This window comes from Ambystoma mexicanum, chromosome 1p (genome assembly GCF_040938575.1).
Source record: "Ambystoma mexicanum isolate Mex_15411 chromosome 1p, UKY_AmexF1_1, whole genome shotgun sequence".
In the NCBI taxonomy this organism is placed as follows: Eukaryota; Metazoa; Chordata; class Amphibia; order Caudata; family Ambystomatidae; genus Ambystoma; species Ambystoma mexicanum.
Window position 1 is genome coordinate 986,062,121 of NC_090921.1, and position 23,408 is coordinate 986,085,528.

Here is a 23,408-nt window from a genome sequence, read left to right on the forward strand (position 1 = left end):
GACATATCCCTGCTGCTTCTAAGCACTGTAATAATAAGTGTTATGTTAATAAGAAATGTAACCCCCATAGCCAACACATTACCAAATGCTCTGGTAAGCCCATTTAAGGATAAATAGCTGGTAACATAGCTCAGTGGGTTAAGTGTTCACACATGGGGTCTATGGGGATCATTATTAAGGAGACCGGTGCCAGTCATCCCCTACTGCCCAATTCCGAGGTCCCTTAGTGGGAACTGTAAGGGACGTGTGGTCGGACCACACGTCCTTTACGGGTACCGCTAAGGGACCAGGGCGCTAATATTGCTATTCGCGAGCCCGTTATTAGCGCCCTCCCCATTCCCATTGAGCCCTATGGGGGCTCAAATGGGAATGGGGAATGGTTTGTTCAATGGGGATTTACCGGTCCCTCCAGGGTCGGAATGGAGCGGTAAGTCCCCATTGAACAAGACCGGTGCCGGACCCGGTATTGGAGGCAGCCATGGCGCAAATAGCGCCATGGCTACCTCCAATCTCGGAATGAGGCCCTATGTGTGTTCTGCCTGTCATAGGTTTGAATCCTAGCAAGGTCTCCCCAACCATATATGCCACTGACCATATAGCTCAGATGGCCTAGGGATGAGCCAAAAAGGCATTCAGCTCAGCCACCCTGAGGAAAAAGACAGATCGGTGGAACCGAAGGGTGTAGCCAGTGTGGGCAGGGCAGAGAGTGGTTGCCTCAGTGGATGTATCTATACTTGATAATGCAAAATAATTTCCTGCTGTGCAAAATGCTCTATTGCATCCTGTTTGGAAGACCTCCCATAGTTATGGAGGAAAGGGGATGGGATGTAGGAGTATATAATGTTACACCTCAACATGTTCCCTTGACTCAAGCATGCACACTCTTTTATCGCAACGCACAGAGAGGCCTAAAATGGCCCTCTCCCGCAGATGCAGCTGCTCTGACACTGAGAGCGGACACTGCCCATGTTTTATCCAGAAAACCTTGAAACCTCCTTTTTGTCCAGTCTTCTCCAATCTTTGTTGCTATAAGGCGTCTTTTCCACCGCAGACAGATCAGGCTGTACAAGCTTGTAGCGTAAATGTATTTATTTATTCATTCATTCACCTACTTCTTCAGCTGGAAAGTTGAACATTAAAGTGAAGGTGTGCTATGCTGTAGCCCACAAAACATTGCATTGTTAATGCCAATTCTCAACATCAAAAATATAAGAGTTTCATACAAGACATTTCTAACTCACTGAACAATAAAACAATATAAACCGAAAAACAAGAAATCAAAAACTGAAGTTATATAAATGCTCTGATAACATTCCAGCGTAACCTTTTACATTCCAATGCACTCCTAATGCAAGGAAACAATCTCTTTGAGCCGTCATTCTGTTCCTTTCATTGTGGCTTCGTACAGGAAGGACTCTGTAAGAAAAGGGAAGACCGTATCACAAACTGTTAATCTGTCTGGAGCATAAAAATGGACCTTCTAAGTGCGTTTCTGCTGAGGAAAATAAGGCGAACTGTGCTGATCAGTAATAGGAACTCGGCATAGACTGGCCAGATGTATCCATGCCACTGGCACACCACTGATGCCAAACCAAACTTGCAACTCGCTTATCAATGGCATGATGGGCGCAGTCCAATTTGTTCAATTGAAGCTCCAAAGCCCAGGGTACGTCATTAAGTTTGACAAATGAAACCTACAACTGGAACAAGTGGTGTCCTACTGGCAGTGATTCAAATGGCCATCCTAACTCTGAAACACGGTGAAAGAAACCTTATTGAATAATGATGTTGAAGGTAGCTTCTTACTCCAGGGATGATGTGTCTGTGAAAGTCCAATGGGAAGCTATGAGAAGCACAGTTGCATTTCACAAACCAAATACAGAGTGAAAATACCCAGATCAAAAAATATATATTCAATAAATAAAATGCACGTTCATTAAGATGTTGCTGGAATAAGAAGCTATATTCAGTCTGTGAATAAGAAGCAGGCCCAACAACAAGCTTACTTCAGCCTACAAATAAGAAGTCAACTTCCGCGTCATGACATCTATTTTCATAATAACGTATATTTGGACTTTCCTTTAGTTAATGTAATTCTGTGTTATCCTGCATTCTATAGTGCCCCCCTTCGCCCCCTGAGAGGTCATCTTGACTGCTTGACCATTGCGCCAACAATGTGAGGCACAGGAAGTTTAGGAAACAGTTTGCCTAGTATGAGAGGGCCCTGACATCTTGAAACCAGGGCTAGGAGAATCCTCCCTACGAGAAGGTGAATGGGCTCCCCCTCGAAAAGTAAGAAGCTCTTTTTTTAGGCAGGAGACTGTCTTCCACCTTGTACCATGATAACGTAACAAAGCTAATAAATCATTGTGCCCCTTACAAGTAAACGTTTTATTGTCCCCCCTGCAAAGCTTGAATTTCGTCAAAACAAATCAGGCAGAGAAAACAAACGTCATTATGGCACATTTGACATCAAATTAGGTGCTACAGGACTGAGCCAGCTGTCTTGCAGCACTCGTCATTGGAGTATAAAATTACTGTTCTGGAGGAACAGAAAAGTGTTCTAAAAAATCTAAGATCTGCTCTTCGTAGTTTGGTAAGGGGATGGGTTCACCTGTTGATAGCAATGAAGATCCCACTGGATCATTCCTTGGATCCATCACACTCATGGGATGGGAACATGCAGGTGGTGGAAGATTGGCTTGCTTATTGCATGAAGCAGGCAATGTCTTTGCACTTCTGTACTCCATTGTCACTGTGTGCTTCTTTTCAGAAGAATTGTGAACCTATTACAGTTCTGGTATCTCTCTCAGTGCCAGTGTTTTTCAAACTTCCTTAGTGTTCATGGTACTTTTCGATGGAGATTGAGAATACTTGTTCTTTTTAACATTTTAGAGAGTCTCATGAACTGAGAGCAAGCTCGAACTGAACTCTAGGGCAACAGGGCAATACCCAAAGGGCAAGACTAACAGGTTAGTGTGGTGCAGTCTGGTGAGCCAATAGGTGCCAGTATCGTGGTTTTTGGCAAATGCTACTGAGTCCAATGTGCAGTAAAATGCATAATTCAGTAGAATTCTTAAAGAAAGTGCCCATGGGGCTAACACAAGTGTGTTGTGGAAAGTAAGCGGTTGTGGTTTGTGATTGTGGACCAAATGTTTACTTGTGCCTGATCATGTGTCCTGTCCCAGTCGTCAGACCCTGACTACTAGTATCAATCTTTTGGTACAGGGACCCTGGAGGGAGCTTACCCTCCAAATATGGTGGTCTTGCCAGTGCAAATGCCAGATGCTTGCTGGACGTGGCATCTAAAGTTGCTGAGTTTACCACAGCACTAACTATCGTAAAAGGCAGTTCTGCGTAAAAGAATGCCTAAAGGATGTAGATGGGAAAAGTAATGTTATGGAATTGCAAATGAAAATGAGAAGAATATGCTGATGAGAGCGGAGTAGGCCTTTATATCCAGCCCTCGGGCCTAGTGTAGGTTACAGAAAGTCCATTCTGGATAATATGCTTGCAGTAGGGATGGCCAAAAGAGACTTGGCACCCTGAAGAGGCAATTACTCACGCTAGAGGTTGCTGCATTAGCACGTGTATTCATAACCATGCTTACATTGCCCATTACTAACCGCAGCAGCTTCAAACTAATGGTGATGAGAGAGTGGGAGTCTAGAAGGAATGGCCACACACACTTTTCCTTAACGAATGATCCGTACACCCGCTCTACAGCGTAAAGTGATGCATTACATCACTTATATGTTGATGCACTTATGCCTGCGACCTACCTATGTTCACCATGCCCATCTTTGGTAACCGACAGTTACACACCAGCACAATAACATTGTCTGCCCAAGCTGCGTGAACCAGGGGAAACTCGCTTTGTGTTGATGCCTCTGGCCGCCGGAAAGAAATGTATGTACTATTAATGTATGTACACTACCTCGTATTGCCATGGGAAGGCCGAAGACGCTCTCGCTTGTAATGTATACCAACATTGACTTTCTCCGTTCATCTCGGAATTGTTTTTCAATACTATGATTTCTAAAATAAAGAAAGCATGCCACACACTAATTTAAGGATTTGTATTAGCATGTCATTGCAAAAATACACCACTGCTATTAAAAAATCGCCTGGACAGTAATCACTCTGCATATGAAAAAAACCTGAGATCATTTGTATACAATCCTTTCAAGTGTCAAACCACGTTTCTGTGAATAGCGCAGTTTAGTTGAAAAAAGGTCTGTGGTCTGTTGGTGGCAACGGGCCTCATTATGAGACCGGCGGTAGCTATGCTGGTAAAACCGGCACGACTGTCACCAGTATCATTTTTTTCCGGCGCCCGTGAATGGGCAATTACCGGGTCATTACGGCCCTGCCGGATGCAGTAATTGCCCATTCGCCGGCGCCAGAATGAAATGCTCCCCATAGGGCTCAATGGGAATGGGGAAGTCGGATGCACCGGCACCATTCATAATGGTGCCGGTGCATCCGACATGCTATACTCGCGAGTGCCGGTACGCCGCCAAGTCAGACCTGGCGGGCGGGAAGGCACCCGCGAGCAGAACTCGTAGATTGCCGGTTCGGTAACAACGGTACCGGCAAGCTTACCGGTATCATTGTTACCGGACCGGCAAACTTATAATGAGGCCCAATGACTCTGAATAAGTCAAAGTTGTTTTGGACATGGTGGAATGCATTGGCGCCATTTTGAAGAAAGATCAAAATTAGGTTATCCACAAAACCGAGTGACGAGAACACATTTATATTCTTCAGTTTGGGAACTCTAATGGCAGGATGAAATATATTTTCCAACTTTTGTTTTCTGATGAAGGCCAATTCTTCATCTGGATTTCATACAGGAATTAGTAGTGCACTGCTTTAAATAAGGGTAACTACATGCGGGCAAACCGGCAGTCGTGGGTCACTCAACATCATTAACAGCAGTTGACCAATAGGATGGAATGTCACTGAATGGTTCCTGAAGAAACAGTCGGGCGGTAGAGTAAGCCTGTGGCAATGCTGCATGAGCATCCCACAAGCGAGGCAGGGTAACTGCTGTTACCATCGGCAGCTGGGAGAGGGGCAGCCCCAACCCCCCGCACCTGCTCCTCTCCTTCCCCCCAGCTACGGAGACACGCAGTCTCGGCAGCACAAAAGCCATGGAAGGGTAAGGTGCGAACAGTCATCGCACCCTTCCTCCAAACAGCAAGGTGCTAAAGCGCCACAAGGAAACAACCATCAGGCAGGGCCCAGGTTCAAAGATCTGCTCCCACCAGGGTCGGCTATCCGGCTGGGGGCTGCGACAACAGCGGCCCCCATCACATACACAACAAAGACCCAGGACCTCCCTAGGTCCTATAAATGAGAGCAGCATCCTCAGAGTAAACACAATCTGTTTGTGGACCCTGAACGGGGACCCAAGCAAAGAGGAGGTTCACTGTTTACTCAGTGTCTTCCAAATCTTCTTGCTTCTTTAGCAATTCTTGAAGTTCGCTGTACATCGCAGTGTCTTTTTCCTTCCCGAACATTGTACTGTTCAAAGCATTTGCAATACAGCTTTAACGAAGGAAGAAGCGGCAACCGAACAGCCAGCACGGGTGCTGTCAACTTCAACATTTTCGGCATAGAACGAAAAGCGAGCAGCGAGCGTGTCCAAAACAAAACAAACAGACGCGTGCCGCGGAATCATCCCCAAAACCAGTGCGAACGAGGGAGAAGCTGCACACGAACAAGCACGGCGCGGACGGCTTACGATTCAACATTTTTAAGGTGAGCCACCACGCTGGGGCTATGAGGGGAGATAAATAGACATTTATGTCTGGAATTTTTGATTACAGTGGACCGGAACCCCCGCATTATAAGGCAGACGGGGCAAGATAACAGCAAGGCAGTTTTAAACTCGGGCAGAGTCACAAGCCAGCTTGGGACCTCGTCTTTGCTTTACAATCACACAGAGCTAGCGAACACAGTTCCAAGCGCGGCGGGCCCAAAGACTGCAGATTTAAAATAATTTCTGTAATATTGCAGGGCGACCTCACAGCGAAACCAATTTAAATCAAACCTGGGGGCTGCCCAATTTTCTGAACCCGGGCAAGAAGGCACCAGTCAACAGTTACCCAGCACGGGCAACAAATAGAACAGGTGCAAAGAACTTGCCAATAACAACGGTTTAACTCCTTGATAAAACCCCTTTTTTCTTTTTCCTATAGCAGGCATAGAAAAACATGGGGCCCAAACGGAAAACACGGGCACCCCCAACACCGGCGCAGAAGCCCAAATCTCCACAACTGCTAGCAGCCATTGAAGCGGCAGAGCACTACGGAGGGGCATGGGTTAGAGAAAACATGTACGGCCTACCCAGGGAAGGAATTACCAGCCCACCCAGCCAGGAGGAGGTTTCTGCATCATTAAAAAGGAGAAAAATATCCGAAGGCGCCAGAAAAGGTACCAAAAAATTGTCAGAACTATGCGAGAATGTAGCGGAATTACAGCATCTAATGGTAGAAATAAGGGGGAAACAGACACCGCCCACAAGGGAACATGGGGCCTCAAATGCCACCATCGCAATAGAACCGGCAATAACCGTTGTCAACCCACCCGTAACACCACCTATAGCAATCCCGCCACAACAAACACAGCAGTTGCCAATAGCCTCTGCAGCTATAAATACAACAGCCTCCACAACTCCAGCAGCTGATACAGCAGGTGCCCTAAAAGCTTGGACAACCCCAGGCACAGACAACACGGGCGCGACAGGGACACCCGGCAGCAATACAACTGACATTGTAACAATTTGTAATGCACAATTAGACCAGAAAATGAAATCCTTCCAAACAGAGATATTAAATAGATACAAAAGATGCCTGGCATGGAACATTGATACCACAATCAAAGAAGCCATATGGGCCAAAGAATGTATAGAAATCTTTTCCCTAATAGAAGCCCAGCGCAAAGGGAAAGACGCTTTCAGAGACCCCAAATAAATAGAAGAAAAAGCTATTGCCAGAAACGCCCAGGTCGAACAAAACTGGGACAACTGGTTACAGGCTTTTGCCATTTTAGCAACAATATACGAAGAAAAATTCCCTTTGGATGGCAGGAAGATCTGGGCAGACGTTGATAAAATAAGGGAAGTAAAAGTAACGCAGAGGGGGAAGACATGGCTTGCATACAACATTAGATTTAGGAGGAGCATGTCAGAAAGGCCGGCCATTGAGTGGGATGAGGTCCAGAACGATTTATATACCCTCAACGCCGAACCGCCCCAGGAAGAAGATACCATGCAGTCTTCTTCCAAAAATAGCAAAAATTCCCAAGTAAGCAAAACCCATGACAATGATAAATCCAAAAAAGGGGAGCAGCCCTTTTGGAGGAACCAGCCTTCGGCGGCTAAAAATAATGCCCACAGACAGAACAAACAGCAGGCTTTCAAATCCAACATCCCATGCAGAAATTTTGGGAAAAACCAGTGTACATGGGGCAAAGTATACAAACACGCCTGCACAAACTGCAACGGCGGCCATGCAGCAAGCAACTGCACCAGACTACCAGCCAAAAAAGAATGATATCCCAGTTTTAGAACCAGGACTAACGCCCATCAACCCGGGCAATTTTAGGGACGCCCTAAACAGCTACCCTGACAAGGAAACCAGCAGGATAATATCGCAAGGTTTCACCGAAGGGTTTTTCATCCCATTTAAGGGCACTGGGTCACAACACATCCCGATGAACCTAAAGTCAGCCAGGGACAACCCCCACATAGTAGAAACCAAAATCAAGAAAGAACTGCAACTTGGAAGCGTAGCAGGTCCCTGGGATTTCATGCCTTTAAAAGACTATTTAATCTCTCCACTAGGCCTGGTCCCCAAAAAAGAACCCCGAAAAATGAGACTAATTCATCACCTCTCCTACCCTAAAGGCCAGTCTTTAAACAACGGCATCCCACACACAGAATCCGCGGTATCCTACACGCATTTTCAAGAGGCGGTAAGGCTCATACAAGAGTGCGGCAGAAACGCGCTGATGGCCAAACTGGACATCGAATCTGCTTTCCGACTCTTGCCAGTCCATCCAGAGTCACAGCAGTGGTTAGGTTTCACCTTTAACAACAAATTCTACGTAGATAGATGCCTTCCCATGGGGTGCGCAGTATCCTGTGCACTATTTGAACAATCCAGTTCCTTTTTTCAATGGACTTTCCTAAAACAGAGACCAGGGACAAAAATAGTGCACTACCTAGACAATTTCATGGTCATAGGGCCACCAAACTCCGAGGAATGCGGCCGGGCTTTAGCAAAACTCGAGCACGTGGCCGCACAGTGGGGAGTTCCCCTAGTGAAGGAAAAAACCACCAAACCAGACACAAACATAATTTTTCTGGGCATCGAAATAGATTCAGCAAAGGGACTCTGCAGAATCCCCAAAACAAAAATATCAGAACTCCTGGCAAAAATACAAAACCTGATAATGAGAGAAAAGGGGATCGTAAAGGAAATACAATCCTTGGCAGGCAGCCTCAATTTTGCATCCAAAATAATACCTCAAGGAAGGATATTTGCCAGAAGCCTGCAGTTCAAAATCAAATCACTCACCAAACCACACTTGCATATCCGGCTAGGCAAAGAGGTGAAACAGGACCTGGAAACATGGGGAAAATTCCTCAGAGATTTCAACGGGGTTTAACTTCGGCGAACGCCTCTAAATATCCGGTCAAACAGGGTCCTATACACCGACGCAGCTGGGAGCAAGGGGTTTGGAGCCATACTAGACTCCGAATGGGTGGCCCAATTCATGGCAAACAGCAGGGTGGACAAGAAACATCACCCTACTAGAACTATTCCCCATCTGGCTAACATTACACATCTGGGGCAGGCGACTAGCGAATACAGAACTTTTGATCTGGTGCGATAACATGGCTGTAGTGGGCTCCATAAACAGAAGGTCTACAAAATGCCCTCTAGTACTAAAAGTACTACGAGCCATTACAACAGTCACACTACAAGTAAACGTTGTACTCAAAGCGAAGCACATTTCTGGGGCAGATAATAACACTGCTGATGCCTTATCTCGTTTCCAGTGGACAAGATTCCGAGAGCTAGCGCAGCACGCCCAAGAACAGATGACGCCAATACCAGCAGAATGCTGGACAATAATGGGAAGACAAGAATAACGGCATCAACACCAACGCCAGAGAGCACAGGCTGGGATGCCCAATGAAAACCAGGCACCTCTAAAACGGGTGCCAACAACACATTGGCATCAACGCCAGCACCAGAGAGTGCAGGCCGGGATGACCAATACAAAGCAGGCACCTCTAAAACGGGTGCCAACAACACCCATTGGCATCAACGCCTGCGCCAGAGAGCCCAGGCCGGGATGCCCAACAAGAATCAGGCACATCAACAAAGGGTGCCAACAACCTCACAGGCTTCCTAACAGAGATCGCAGAGAGGGCGGTGACAAGCACCACTGCAACGCAGTACAGTAAGTGTCTGCAAACAGTATTTAAGGCCACAAGTGTAAACCACGTAGAACTTATAATGATTAAAGATATAGAAGTATTTTTAAAATGGGCCCGGGAACAAGGTTTCAAAAGGGATTGGGCAAAAAGACACCTGGTGGCAATTTCATACTTTACAAAAATTTGGGGCGATTCAGACCCCACCCAGAACGCCCTCATCTCTTACGCAATTAAGGGATGGGGCAGAATAGAGGGTCCACAAGTGGACACCCGCCGACCCCTTGATTTCAGCAAACTGGTGCAGATAGCAAGCCATTTGGAAGCCATATGTTGGTACCCATACGAGATAACGTTATTTAAAACAGCTTTTTTCCTAGCCTACTTCGGGGCTTTCCGGGTGGGAGAACTCATCGCTTCCAGCACCATGGCCACAAACGGCCTGGGTGTCATGGAAATCAGGGTGAGGCAAGAGAGTGTTAACATAGAAATGCAACAGTCGAAAACGGGTGCGAAAAGAACCATCAATATTTGTTGCCTCGACGAGGCAACAAACTACCCAGTTTGTATCACCAACCTCTATTACGTGCAACGACGCAAAATAGGGGGGAGCTTTTGAATCCACAAGGATACGTCGGCCCTAGGCCGCTACCAATTTAAAGGAGTGCTGATAAAAGCAATCAGCAGAGCAGGGTGGGATCCCAAACAATTCAGCACTCACTCCTTCAGGATAGGTGCCGCCACTGCAGCATGGCAAGGAGGTTTAGCACTGCAACTACTAAAAAACATAGGGGGATGGAAGTCAGACTGTTATAAAAGATATATCAGACCAAAATTGATATAGCCTCCGCCCTAAAATTTTCTTTCTTTTCCCCTCCTCCCACCACCACAGAAACAACAGGTGAAGCGAGGACCACACTACGATCAGCATGGATAGTTGGCCACTCTTTCGTTTTCAGGACAGGCAGATGGGCTGAAGAGACCAAAGAAGGGCCACCATTCAGAAACACCATTACTTCATGGTGGGGATATAGAGGCCTACGCTGGGCTGACGTCCACAAAACACTAGCAGAACTGGTGGCATACAGGGACCCCCCAGAATTCCTGATCATCCATCTAGGGGGCAACGATCTAGTTAACACAGCTAGACGCATCCTATGCGAAGAAATCTGCTCCTCCTTAGCAGGCATTCACACAACTGGAGGGGGACGGAAATATATTTCTCAGCCATCTTACCACGAAAGATATGGCTAGGGGCCAACTGCTACAAATCTATAGACATATCTTGAAGAAAACTGAACAGGACGATAGAGAATTTATGTATGACAAGAGGACTGGGTTTCATAAAACACCCAGCCATTACACTAGGCAACCCAGACCTTTTTCTCCATGACAGCACCCATCTGTCTAACCAGGGCATGGAGCATTTCTTTCGGGAAATCAATACAACGCTTGCTCACAGGGGCTGTCTCTAGGGCATACTCTTTGGGGAACACGGTCAGCTGGGAACCTGCCCGTGTGTGGTGGCACGGGTCCGAGGGGGTAACCTCAGGACCCGGTGCCCAAAAGAATGATACCATCATATGTGATATTGTCGTAACCCATATCTGTACCCTAAAATCCTAAGGCCTTTTTTTGCCAACACTTGAAACAAGTTGTGAGCCTATCATTATGGGTGAGGGTTTGGGGTTCGGCCATTACTAATGCATGCATATGGGTTCAGCAGTTATGTCAAAGACTATAACATAACCGCAGCTACCCCACACAACTTCACCTTGACCCTCCCACTTAACAAATCAAACACTGCATGTATGACTATGTAGGAGATGTACAGGTTGCCTTTTGTCATGCATGACATTTCGAGTCATTCCTGGTTTTCCTTGCATGCTTACAAGGGAATAAAACTAAACTACAACTCCCGGCATTAAATTGGAAAACAAGGACTAGCTCCAGGTGTCACGCATGGGAAAGAGCTATCTGACAGTTTGTCATGCAGTGACTAATCAACTGTTTTCTATAAGATATTTTTCAACCTATGCTTATCTTTAAATAGCCCTGAGCCACAACATGACACGCAACGCAACAGTTTCTATACTTAGACTGTGGTTATTCATGTCCATTTTCTGTAGATCCTCTCTGGTATCGGCTGGCTCTCAAGACTTTCACAAATGAAATGAGATAACTATTTCTCTTAATCGCATATGGCTGTGCCTGAAAAAGCGCACTGTGAATAGCATTAGTTTTTACATTTCGTATGTACACTCCCTCACAGCTTTTTCATATAGTTTGCTGGGTGCTTAGGCTCCCAAGGACATGAAAGATATAAAGAAGTCCCCCTTTTCTCCAGCGTAACAACTTCACTGCAGCTACGAATGTCAACACCTGCCAGTGCGAGATTCAAAGTATACACTGCACCTTGCAAAGCAAAACTAATAGAGTTTAATTAAAATGAATCAATACCTTCAAAAGTAAAAATGCGGCTATCAAGAACTGGGACAGAGTCAATTGTGGTGCCTCTTGAATTCATTTGCAGAAGCACAACTGACGATGCTGGTATCCGCCTCAAACAAGTACACCAATTGATTTCTAGCTGCCACAGCATGGCTTCAGCCCCGCTAGCCGCTGGTGCCTTTGTTCTTCAAGGAGCTGCTACGTCACGAACACTCGTAACCGTGCCTGTAGGGCAAAAGCCTATAAGTGCACTGCTCCTCCTTTCTAGTACGCAGAGATCAAGCCACATTTCAGTAGTCATTTTAAAATGGCACACACAGCTGTATACAAAGAATAAGTGGTCTTGCCATGCATAGTGAAAAGAACATGTCAGTTTCAGGTGTGCAGCATGTCAGCATTCACTATTATTGTAAACGGAGCAGCGATTTAGGGCGATCTTTTTGTGATTTGCTCATCCAGGAAATATTTTCACTCACACAGGTGGTGACTATTATGACATATGCTGTCAGTGGTCATTTAGACACGTTCTGGACCATGTGACTGAATGAGTTGCACATGATCATACATCTTTGTCTTGAGGTAAATACAGTATTTCATCTTAGTCAGCTGTTTTGGCATTTCAACATATTAGGCTGAATCCTTTTGTTATTGCAAGCTAAAATTTGTGAATATTTTACTTCAAAACTTAGCTGATTGGAAGACATGCCTTGGAAAATACACAAATCACATATTTAATAATTTTGATACTATTTTTTAATTAGATTTTTTTTAGCTATGTCTAAAGGAGAATGATTGTACTTTTATATTCTCCTCCATCTAATAATCTACAGTACAATAGTACCCAAAAGGTTTTCATTTTGTGCCTAAGATATCCTACCTTGGATTACCACTATGTTTCTAAGCTTTACAGACACTCAACACACTTGCTTGCAGAATATTATTAATGATGTGCAGAAGAATATTTAAAATTGCACAAAAAGCAAATTGTTGCTTGTGTTAGATACCGTGAAGGCATTATGAAGCAAGGCACAGACAACATACTTAATCTTCAAAGCAAAATACTTTATTAAATGAAATGTCAGGATGGTAGAAGGCCTAATTTGCCCTATGCTAAGGTCGGATTTCCCTACCTGAATGAAGTTAAGGAAAGTCTGAGTCAAAGAGTTCAACTTAAAAGTCTGTCTATGTCCAAAACATATACTTGCCCTCACAAGTAAAGCTACCCAATGTGTAGGTATGTCAATAATAACAGAAATGTTGTTCAACTCAAAGTTCTGAGCTTCTTCCAGCTCTCTTTCGGCTCCCCTTCCCCAAGTTTAAGAAAGTTCCACAAAAGTCTCAAGGTTACCTTTCTCCAGTTCAAGGTTGTACAGTTCAAAACAATTCTTACCCAAGTTCCAAGCAACACAGTTCAAAGAGAACACGGGATCTTGAGGCTCCATTCTCAAGACCACACGTGTAGTTCCTCAAGTCTCAGGGTTTCCTTCCCCAAGACTTCAGCTTCACCGCCAAAATGTCCTTGGTTTTCAGCATTCAGGGCTCACTGGTCTAGGCGCAGTTGTCAGACTGAACGGTCTACCCATCACAGGTCATGCAACCAGGATCCCTGGGCTCTCCAGCTCACACAGGTTCTTCAGTATTAATCCCTGTGTACCAAGTCACCTTCACTGTGTTCCTTTATTTCAGCCTCTTGGCTTTTCTGTGCATATTTACACTCCTTTGGCTTTTCCTTGTCAGCCTCTTGGCTCTGCCATCACGTGTCACACACCTCTTGCAAGTCTTTGGTCTTGCCGCATTGCATTCAATCATAAAATTTCACTTTGAGGGTGTTTTGTTCACACCCCACCTTCTTTTGACTCTCTGTCAAACTTGCACCCTTTTTAGTCATTTGTTTTCACATGGGCATCTTGGTTGTTCTCTTTATTTGCTTGGCCCTTAACATTTTATTCCATTCAGTATTTAATATGCTTAACTTCAGAGTTTCATTCAATTCGGTGTTCAATAAACTTTCATGCCGCTTAATTTTAAGTTTCCATTTAGTTTGGTATTCAATATGCATTTGTTTCGCTTAATTTAAAGTTTCCATTTAGCTCAGTATTCAATATGCATTTGTTTTGCTAAAATTTAAGTTACCATTCAGTTCGGTATTCAATCTCAACCTCCTGATTACGTGTGGAATGACGGGGACTGGAGGAAACACGTAGAGAAGTGGAAACTCCCAGTCCACCACAAACGCGCTTCCTAGAGCTCCTCCTGGTGGAAATTCCCTTGAGCCGAACAGTTCGCACTTCCGGTTGGCACCGGTCGCGAGCAGATCCACTTGAGGGGTTCCCCAAAGGGTGAAGATCTCTTGAAGGACTTCCTGAGCTAGTTCCCACTCATGGGAGACCGCGCTCTGCCTGCTCAGAGCATCCGCCGGTGTTCTTCTCTCTGGCTAGATGAACTGCTGATAGAGAGATTCCTTCTTGTATTGCCCAGAACCAGAGCTGCATTGCCTCTCTGCACAGTGGTAGCGACCCTACACTTCCTCTTTTGTTGAGGTAGTACAACGCCTCTGTGTTGCCCATCATTATCAGGACATTCTTTCCCCGTACACAGGGCAGGAAGGCCTTCAGAGCTAGTGTGATTGCCCTCAGCTCTAAAATGTTGATGTGTAGTTTGGACTCCGATGCAGACCAATGACCGCTGATGGTCAAATCGTTGGTATGGGTCCCCACCCTGTGAGTGAGGCGTCCGTCAATACCGTTATCTCCGGCCATGGTTGCCAAAACGATTTTCCTTTCAAGATGTTCTCCAGACAGGCCCACCACCGAAGATCCAGTGAGACATTGTTTGGGATTAGTAGAAGATCTGACATCCTTCCCGAGAACTGTGACCACTGGGTCCTGAGAGCCCACTGGAGAGATCTCATTCTCAGACGAGCCTCTGGAACCAGAAAAATGCAGGATACCATGCGACCGAGCAACCTTAGAAAGTTGAAGGCCGGAAGATGCTGGGCATTCTGGAATTTTGTCACCATCTGCAGAATGTCTTGAGCCCTCACCTCTGGTGGCGAGGCTTTTCCCAGGGATGCATCCAGGACTGCTGCGATGAATTGGAGTCTTTGTGATGGTATCATGTGGGACTTCTTGAAGTTGAGGGAGAAGCCCAGCCTGTGGATGGAGTGGCAAGTATAACTGAGATTATCTAGGGCGTGTTCTGGGGAACTGGCCCTGATCAGCCAATCGTCCAGGTAGGGATAGACCTGAACCCACCCTCTCCTGAGACCTGCTGCCACAACCACAATTAGGTTGGTGAAAACCCTCGGTGCGGAGGTTAGCCAAAATAGCAGAACCCAAAACTGACAGTGAGAGTTGCCAACGGCGAACTTCAGGTACTGTCTGTGCTTGTGATGGATCGGCACATGAGAGTAAGCATCCTGGAGGTCCAATGATACCATCCAATCCTGAATCTGGAGGGCCTGAAGGATCTGAGAAAGGGTTAGCATCTTGAACTTGTCCTTCCTGAGGAACTTGTTCAAGTCTCTTAAGTCCAAGATGGGTCTCAATCCTCTGTCCTTCCTTGGAATTAGAAAATAAGGGGAGTACCAACCCTTCTTCCTCTCCGCTACAGGCACTGGTTCTATAGCACCTTTCTCCAGCAGGGTTAAAATCTCCTGCATAAGGAGCAGATCTGAAATCTTCAAAGAGTTGTTCCCCGGTGGATGACTGAGGTTTTTGCAGAAAAGGTAGGCAGTAATCATGGGAAACTGTTTTCAATGCCCAAGCATCTGAAGTAATAGCCTGCCATTCTGTCAGATGCTGTGACAACCTGCCTCCTACTGCAGTTTTGTGATTGAAGACCTCAGAGAGGTTTTGGAGTGGCTGACGCAGTGGCTGAAGGTAATGCAGCCCCTGCTGTTGCGGTCTTAGTACATCTACCCCGTCCACCACGGGAGAATCGTCTGTGACCTCTTTGAGCTGGCTGTCCTCTGCTTTTCTGAATGCAGAATAATAGCAAAAGGACCTACCCCTCCAGGGCGCACCTTATTGCAGCTCCAAGGGATTTGGCGGCCGCCTTGGAAGTTTGCAGCTTCTCCAAACTTTCATCAGCTTTACTCCCAAATAGATGTGTGCCGTCAAATGGCATGTTGAGAAGCCTGGACTGAACGTCTGGGGCAAATCCTGACTTCCGCAACCAAGCAAATCTGCGGATTACCATTCTAGCGGCCATGGCTCTGCTGATGCTGTCAACAGAGTCGAGACCAGTCTGGAGGGATTTGCACATAGCGTCCTTCCCCTCCTTGACAATGTACAAGAAACCGTCTCGTTCCTCCCCTTTGGGGATGTGGTCAGCCACCATCGAAATACAGTCCCAAAGGGTGTAGGTAAATCTCGCCAGCGTCCACGTGGCATTAGCAGATTTTAACGCCATACTACCGTCCGAGAAAACTTTCTTGGCCATGGCATCATATTTTTTGTTATCCCTATCTTGTGGAATTGTGGGATAGGCATTTTGTTTGCCCGAAGAGGTAGCTGCCTGTACTACCAGGTGTTCTGGTGTTGAATGTTTCAAAAGGTATAGAGGGTCAGAAGTTGGTTTTGGCTGTTAGCCTCTTATTCACTGCCGGGACAACCTCAGGTGTTTCCCAGCTGGAAGTTACCCTCCTCTGCACAGACTTATGAAATGGGACAATAGGTTCTTCCTGTGGTCCTTTATCCAGTTTGTCCATTAAATCGTCCTGTCTGAAAAAAGGTGCGGCCTGGACCATCCCATGTATTTCATATCTCTAGTCATGAGTTGTCTATAGTTGCTCCTGGCATGATCTCCTGGATCTGCCCTACCAAATTCGATTTCATGGGAAATGTCAATACCACTTGACTCATGCAGAGTGTCCTGCAGGTTCTTTATATCAGACTCTTGCGATATGAGTTCCTCTGGTACAGAAGGTGTCCCATATTCGAGACCAAAAGGTCTTTCCTCCTCAGATGACTCTTCTGCATCTTCATAGACTGAAGAAAGAGTTTTAAATAGTCTGAGCGAGGTTGTGGTGTGTAAATCTTCTCAAAAGAAGACGAAGGCGGTATAGACGTCATGATGGGAGCTGACAGTGTCAAAATCGTCAATGTTGACGTCGATGGCATCAACAAAATTGTTGATGGTTTGATGGTTTCCCCAAAGCCGCTGATGGCTTCGACATTAACGTCAAGGTCCTTGACGACAGTGTAGGAGGAATTGGGATAAACGGCATTGAGGAGGTCGACGCTCGTGGCGTTGATGGCTTCTCCCTCGATTTTGGCGGCCAGGGCATCGACAACGCACCTTTAGGGCTTGCCATATGGGTTTCTTTCTGCGTCGATGACGACAATATTCTGTGTTTTATGGAGGCTTTCTCTCCTCTCAAGGGATTAGATCGCTCTCGGAGTTTCCACAGCCAGGTTCGAGGACTCACGGCTTCTGTGCTTTCCAGGTGTTTTGTCTGGGGTATCGTCTCTCGGTGTTTTCGAAAGGGGCGTTCTCGAACACCTTCATCATACTCACTCCGAATTCCTCCAATTGAGCCGGGGTACTGTGTTTTGATGGACAAACAACCCTTTTGTGTGAACTAAATGAGAAAGTGGACGGCGATATATGGCGCCTCTTTTTGCCATGCCTCGAAGACGAGGAATAATGCGACCCACTTCGCGAACGGGAGCGTTTTGTTTTTTTTACGAGGAGACGAAGGCCTCGACTTGTCAGATAATTTACGCTTGGACGGGATAATAGATTTTTTAGGTCTACCTCTCTCCAACATCCCTCTGCGCTCTTTCAAGGCCTTGGCCGTCATCGACATGCATTTGTCACACTCCGAGCACGGATGTTCTGCCCCTAGACACCACAGGCAGATCCGGTGCGAGTCTGTCATGGACATTTTAGCACCACGGTTGAAGCATTTTTTTAAATCAGACCATGGAGTCGACAGAGCCGATGAGGAAGCCATCTCGTCGAAAAAACTCTAATAATTTTCTCAGGAAACTCAAAGAAAATCGAAGAATCACACGAAACCAAGCGTTAGGTACCAAAGCTGTAAAGTGTGGAAAACGGAACTGAGCAACGGGCGCTGCGCAAGCTACTTATACCTGTGATGACGTTGACGTCAAGATGGAGGCCTCCGAGGGACATCGACTAGACCAGTCATCGACGCACAGCGCCATCTGCTGAAAAAGAAATTCTGAGGCAGCAAGCTGGATATTAGGAAATATCAAACATAAAGAATACGTGGGAGGACACAATCCATTCGAAATTATAATACCCTTTATTACAGAGTTACACTCGGACGCCAGTCAGGAATCATATGTGGTCACACGCGACCTGGAATATACCTTGTAACAAATTGTGATAGTCAGCTTTAGGTTTACGAGTGATCTGGAAAGCATGCCCCTCCTTAATTTGAGACACGCGACCACTCCGGCAACGTTTCAACAGTTCAACAATTAAAAATGAAAGATTTCTTTTATACACAAGCATTCCGGCTTGCATTGGGAGTTTGCGTGATACATTCTTATTGTTAGTTGTCCTCCTCACAGTGATGAACAATTTCATTTCGCTCCCACACTTACACAAGATATTATTAATCTGGTAACAGATACCGGCAAGGTTTTCAAAGTGAACCTGCATACGAAGCTTCACTCAACAGCTCCAGGAATACTACGCTTGCGGGCTGATTCCAATTCCTGACATCGTCAGGCTTTGCTACTATTTTAGGCACTCTTGAGACCCACACTGCTTGGCAGGACAGGTTCCTTTGGTTCGGCCTTAACCACGGGGAGTCTCCTTCACTCCTCTGTCCCTTGGCTTGCTTCAGTACACAGGCCTCCGGTTGCAGCACGGTCTTTGGCTCTGCAGTCAGTCACTAGGCTCACCTGGGAAGATTTTCAAACTTGTCAGGTCTCTCTCAGTACAGCCACAACAAAGCAGGGTTTGTGAACACAGGCCTCTCTTAGGACTTGCAGGTGAAATCTGCTTTCCTCTTGCCCTGGCGTCCCTTAAGTGAACACGCTTCCTATGAACTGACAGTCTTGTGCTCTTCTTCTGCTACTACTACCAGCCTTCCGGTTCCTGCTCCAGCTCCATTCTACTTCCCTCCTCCTTCTGCAGCCTTTTATGCTCCTTAGGTGCGGCAATGCATTTCAGGTGCAGGCCCTTATTGCTAATTGCCTGACCCTGAAAAAGACCATAAGGTCTGCTTGCCTGTCCTTCACTTCTACATGTCTCTGCAGCCCTCTTCTTTGTGTCAGTACCTAAGGGTTTCTGGGACATTTAGTTCACTTTAGTGAAATTACGTTTTCTTTAAATTGGAAAAAAGCTATCAAAAGGGAGGGCTTACAGGGAAAGTTAAAAAGTGTCTTCCCGGTCTGATCCCCCCCTCCCTGGGATCCTCCCTGTGATCCTCTCGCAGTACACTACCCAGTGGGTGGATCAGAGAGCGCCTGCCTTTCCCTGGCCACATGAGGAGGGTCGCAGACCAGGTTTCTGGGGAGAATCCATCAGATTGTTCACACTATCCTCTGTGCCAGGTGAAACTCAGACACCACTTTAGGTAGAAAAGATGAACGCACCCTCAACAGTACTTTGTCCTTAAAAAAGGCTGTAAAAGATGGTTTAGATGACAAGGCCTACAGTTCACTCAGTCTGCAGGCTGATGTAATAGCCAACAAGAAAATCGTTTTTTGTGTTAGCATCCTGAAGGGGCACACATCTAAGAGCTCGAAAGGAGCTCCCATTAGGTGCCTTAACACTGGTTTTAAATCCCAGGTTGGTACAATGAAAGGAACCGGCGGAAACAGGTTTGTCAAACCTTTCAAGAATTGTATCACAATCGGGACCTTGAAGTAAGATCCTGCACCCGGCGATCTCTTACAAATGGAAAGTGCAGCTAAGTAGCCGTTGATTGTGGTTACCTGTAGCCCTAAATGTGCTAAGTAGAGTAACAAAGAAAACAGTAGAAACTTTACACGTAAAAGGTTCAGATTTCTTCTCCCTGCACCAACTGCGAAACTTGTTGCAACTGTACAGGGACATAGTTGCTGACCTTATGCCTGAAAGAAAAACTCCCATCACATCCTCCAGGAGATCCCAATCTTTGCATCTACCCTCTCAGAAACGAGGTGTGAAGGTTCAGAGTACTGATTTATGGATGAAGAAGAAGACCTTCTTGCAAGAGTAAAGGCCTCATTACACGGATGGCGATAATGGTTAACGGTTACCGCCATTACCGCCTTACTACGAGGTCCCTTAGCGGGTTGGTGCTTTAACGCCTGCTTTTTGCAGGCGTTAAAAACCAACCCGCTAAGGGACCTTGGTGCTTGGACCTTGGTAAGGGACCTTGGTGCTAATTACGGCACCGCAAAATTGCGGTGCCGTAATTAGCGCCTTCCCCATTCCCATTATGCCCTATGGGGCAAAAATGGGAATGGGGAAGGGCAGTGGTGGAAGGGGGAATTACCGCCCCGCCAACCTTGGAATGGGGCGGTAATTCCCCCTTCAACCAAGGCGGTGCCGGTATTTTACCGGCATGGACCAAGGTGCTAATAGCACCTTGGTCAGTGTGCTAATACCGCCATCCGTGTAATGAGGCCCTAAGTCCTCTCTTTGAGGAAGGTGAATTGGAGGGCAGATGGCCATTTCTAGAAGGTCCAGGTACCATGTTCTCGTGGTCCAATCCAGAGCAATGAGGATCATGGATTTCCTGAACCTCCTCAACCTCCCAATGATATGAGGAATGATGGGGACTGATGTAAACAAGTACAGGAGTGCAAATTCCCAGTCCACCATGAACGCGTCCCATAGAGCTCCTTTTTGAGGAAATTCCCTGGAGCCAAACTGCTTGCACTCCCGATTGACACTAGTCGTGAACAGATCCTCTTGAGGGGTTCTCCAAAGGGTGAAGATCTCCAGAAGGACTTCCTGAGTTAACTCCCAGTAGTGAGAGTTCATCCTCTGCCTGCTCAGAGCATCCGCCACTGTGTTTTCTTCTCTGGCTAGATGAACTGCCAGTAGAAAGATTCCTTCTTTTGGTGCCCAGAACCAGAGCTGCATAGCCTCTCTGCACAGGGACAGTGGCCCCACACTCCCTCTCCTATTGAGGTAGTGCATGGCCACTGTGTTGTCCGTCATCATCAGGACATTTCTCCCCTGTATCGAGGGCAGGACGGCAATCGCCGCTAGTCTGATTGCCCTCAGCTCTAAAAGGTTGATGTGAAGTCTGAACTCCGACTGAGACCAGTGTCCGCTGACTGAAAGATCCTTCATGTGGGCTCCCCATCCTGAAAGGGAGGCGTCTGTCACAACTGTCATCCCAGGCCATGGCTGCCAAAAGGGTGCTCCTCTCATTATATTCTCTTGGAACGCTCCCCATAGAAGCACCTGGGTGACCTTTCTCAGGACCAGAATAAGGTCTGTCATTCTGCTAGAGAATTGAGAGCACTGGGATCTGTGAGCCCAATGAAAGGATCTCAATCTCAGATGGGCTTCTGGTACCAGAAATATGCAGGATGCCATGAAGCCGAGCAACCTTAGGAAGTCAAAGGCCGGGAGATGTTGGGCACTCATTTTTGGACCATCTGCAAGAGATGTTGAGCCCTCAACTCGGGTAGCAAGGCTTTTCCCGAGGCTGAATCCAGGACTGCTCCAATAAATTGAAGCTTTTGAGAAGGTGTCAAGTGGGACTTGTTGAGGTTCAGGGAGAAGCCTAGCTGGTGGAGGAAGTGGCAAGTGTGACTGGGGTGACTTTGAAACTTTTCTGGATAACAAGCTCTGATTAACCAGGCATCCAGGATGGGGTAGATGGGAATCCCCTCCCTCCTTAGACTTTCTGTCACCACTGCCTTAAGCTTGGTGAAGACCCTCAGGGCAGAGGCAAGCACGAATGGCAGAACCTGGAACTGATAGTGAGGTAGTTTCTGTGCTTCTGATTGATGGGTGCATGAAAGTAAGCATCCTGAAGGTCCAATGACACCGACCAATCCAGGAGTCTAAGGGCCTGAATGATCTGCGAAAGAGTTACCATCTTGAACTTGTCCTTCCTGAGGAACTTGCTCAAGCGTCTCAAGTCCAAGATGGGTTGCACTCCTCTGTCCTTCTTGGGGATTAGGAAATAAGGAGAATGCTATCCCTGATTCCGCTGCAGGTATTAATTCTATTGCACCTTTTTCCAACACAGTAAGAATTTCCTGTTGGAGGAGCGGATCTGGATCTAACATAGATCGGCCTTCTGGGGGGCAATCCAGGGGTTTTCTTAAGAATGGGAGGCAGTAACCGTAGGCCACTGTTTGCAGCGCCCATACATCCAAGGTTATGTCCGCCACCTCTGAAGATACAGTCATAGCCTGCCTCCCACCATAGTTTTGTGGGTAAGGGAGTCAGAGAGGTTTTACTGATCCAGCCACAGCTGAGGGCAAGATGGAAGAAGCTGCACGGGGAGTCCCGCCTCCTCTACTTCCGGATTCACGCGATGTCCTCCTCTGACCTCTATGAGAATGTTTCCCTCTCCCCCTTGAGATCAAAGAATAGAATAAAAAAGAATGACCTCTACATCCTTGTACAGAAGATTGGGATTGGGAAGGTTGTCAGCTTGCCGTCCCCAGAGATTTTTCTGACGCCCTAGAAGCTTGCAGCTTTTCCAAGCTGTCATTGCTTTCGCTCCGAACAACTGTGCACCATCAAAAGGCATGTCCAATAACTGTGCCTGGACATCCGGCGCAAAGACGGATTTTCTGAGCCATGCCAAAAGTCTTAACACTGTGCTGACTGCCATTGCCCCGCTCACTGAGTCAACTGTGTCAAGGCTGGATTGCAGTGACTGTCACATGGCCTCCTTGCCATCCTGGATTACATTCAGGAATCCTTCCATCTCCTCACCTTTCCGGGATATGTTCTGCTACCAAAGTTGAGGCTCCCCATAGGGGGAATAGGTGTATTTGGCAAGGGCACTGGTGGAATTGCCAGATTTAAGGGCCATGCTGCCAGCACTGAACATCCTCTTTCCCAGGCCATCTATTTTCCTATCATCCTTGTCTGCTGGGGCAGAATGGTATACTGAAGCTCTAGAGAAAGATGTTGCTGCTTGTATCACCAGACATTCTGGTGTTGGGTAGAGACAGGTCTATATTTTTTGGTTAAGGTCTTGTTTACTGCCGGAATGGAATGCGTCTTAAGCCGATTTCCCATGACCCTTACTCTCAATGCAGTGTGGAATGGCAGTACTGCTTCTCTCATTGGTCCAATGTCCAGTATGTCTGTAAGATCATCTCTCTCTACTATGGCAGCTGGTTTAGCCCAACCAAGATACTCTGACACCTTACTCATTACTGACCTATATGATGCTTCAGAGTAACCAGACATCTCTGGATTTCCAGTTGTCAGTCTCAGGAGATGTTTCCCAACTGCTGGCCTCTTTCACAGTGTCAACAAGATTTTTCATTACTCATACCAAAAGGAAACATCCTCCTCATCCTCCTCTTCTTCCTCAAAGATTAAGCCCATG

The 23,408-nt window shown here is 46.6% G+C and overlaps 1 protein-coding gene across 2 annotated transcripts in view; it reads right to left on the reverse strand.

Annotated features, from left to right (window-relative positions):
• Positions 1 to 1,071: 1,071 nt before the first annotated feature.
• CFAP20 (cilia and flagella associated protein 20) overlaps positions 1,072 to 23,408 on the reverse strand; it is a 539,103-nt gene continuing 516,766 nt past the window's right edge. For both annotated transcript variants that reach the window (XM_069645023.1, XM_069645111.1), the window contains one exon: positions 1,072 to 1,416. In XM_069645023.1, coding sequence (XP_069501124.1) covers positions 1,390 to 1,416 — 27 coding nt within the window. In that variant the 3' untranslated portion in view covers positions 1,072 to 1,389. The remainder of the gene's footprint in view (positions 1,417 to 23,408) is intronic.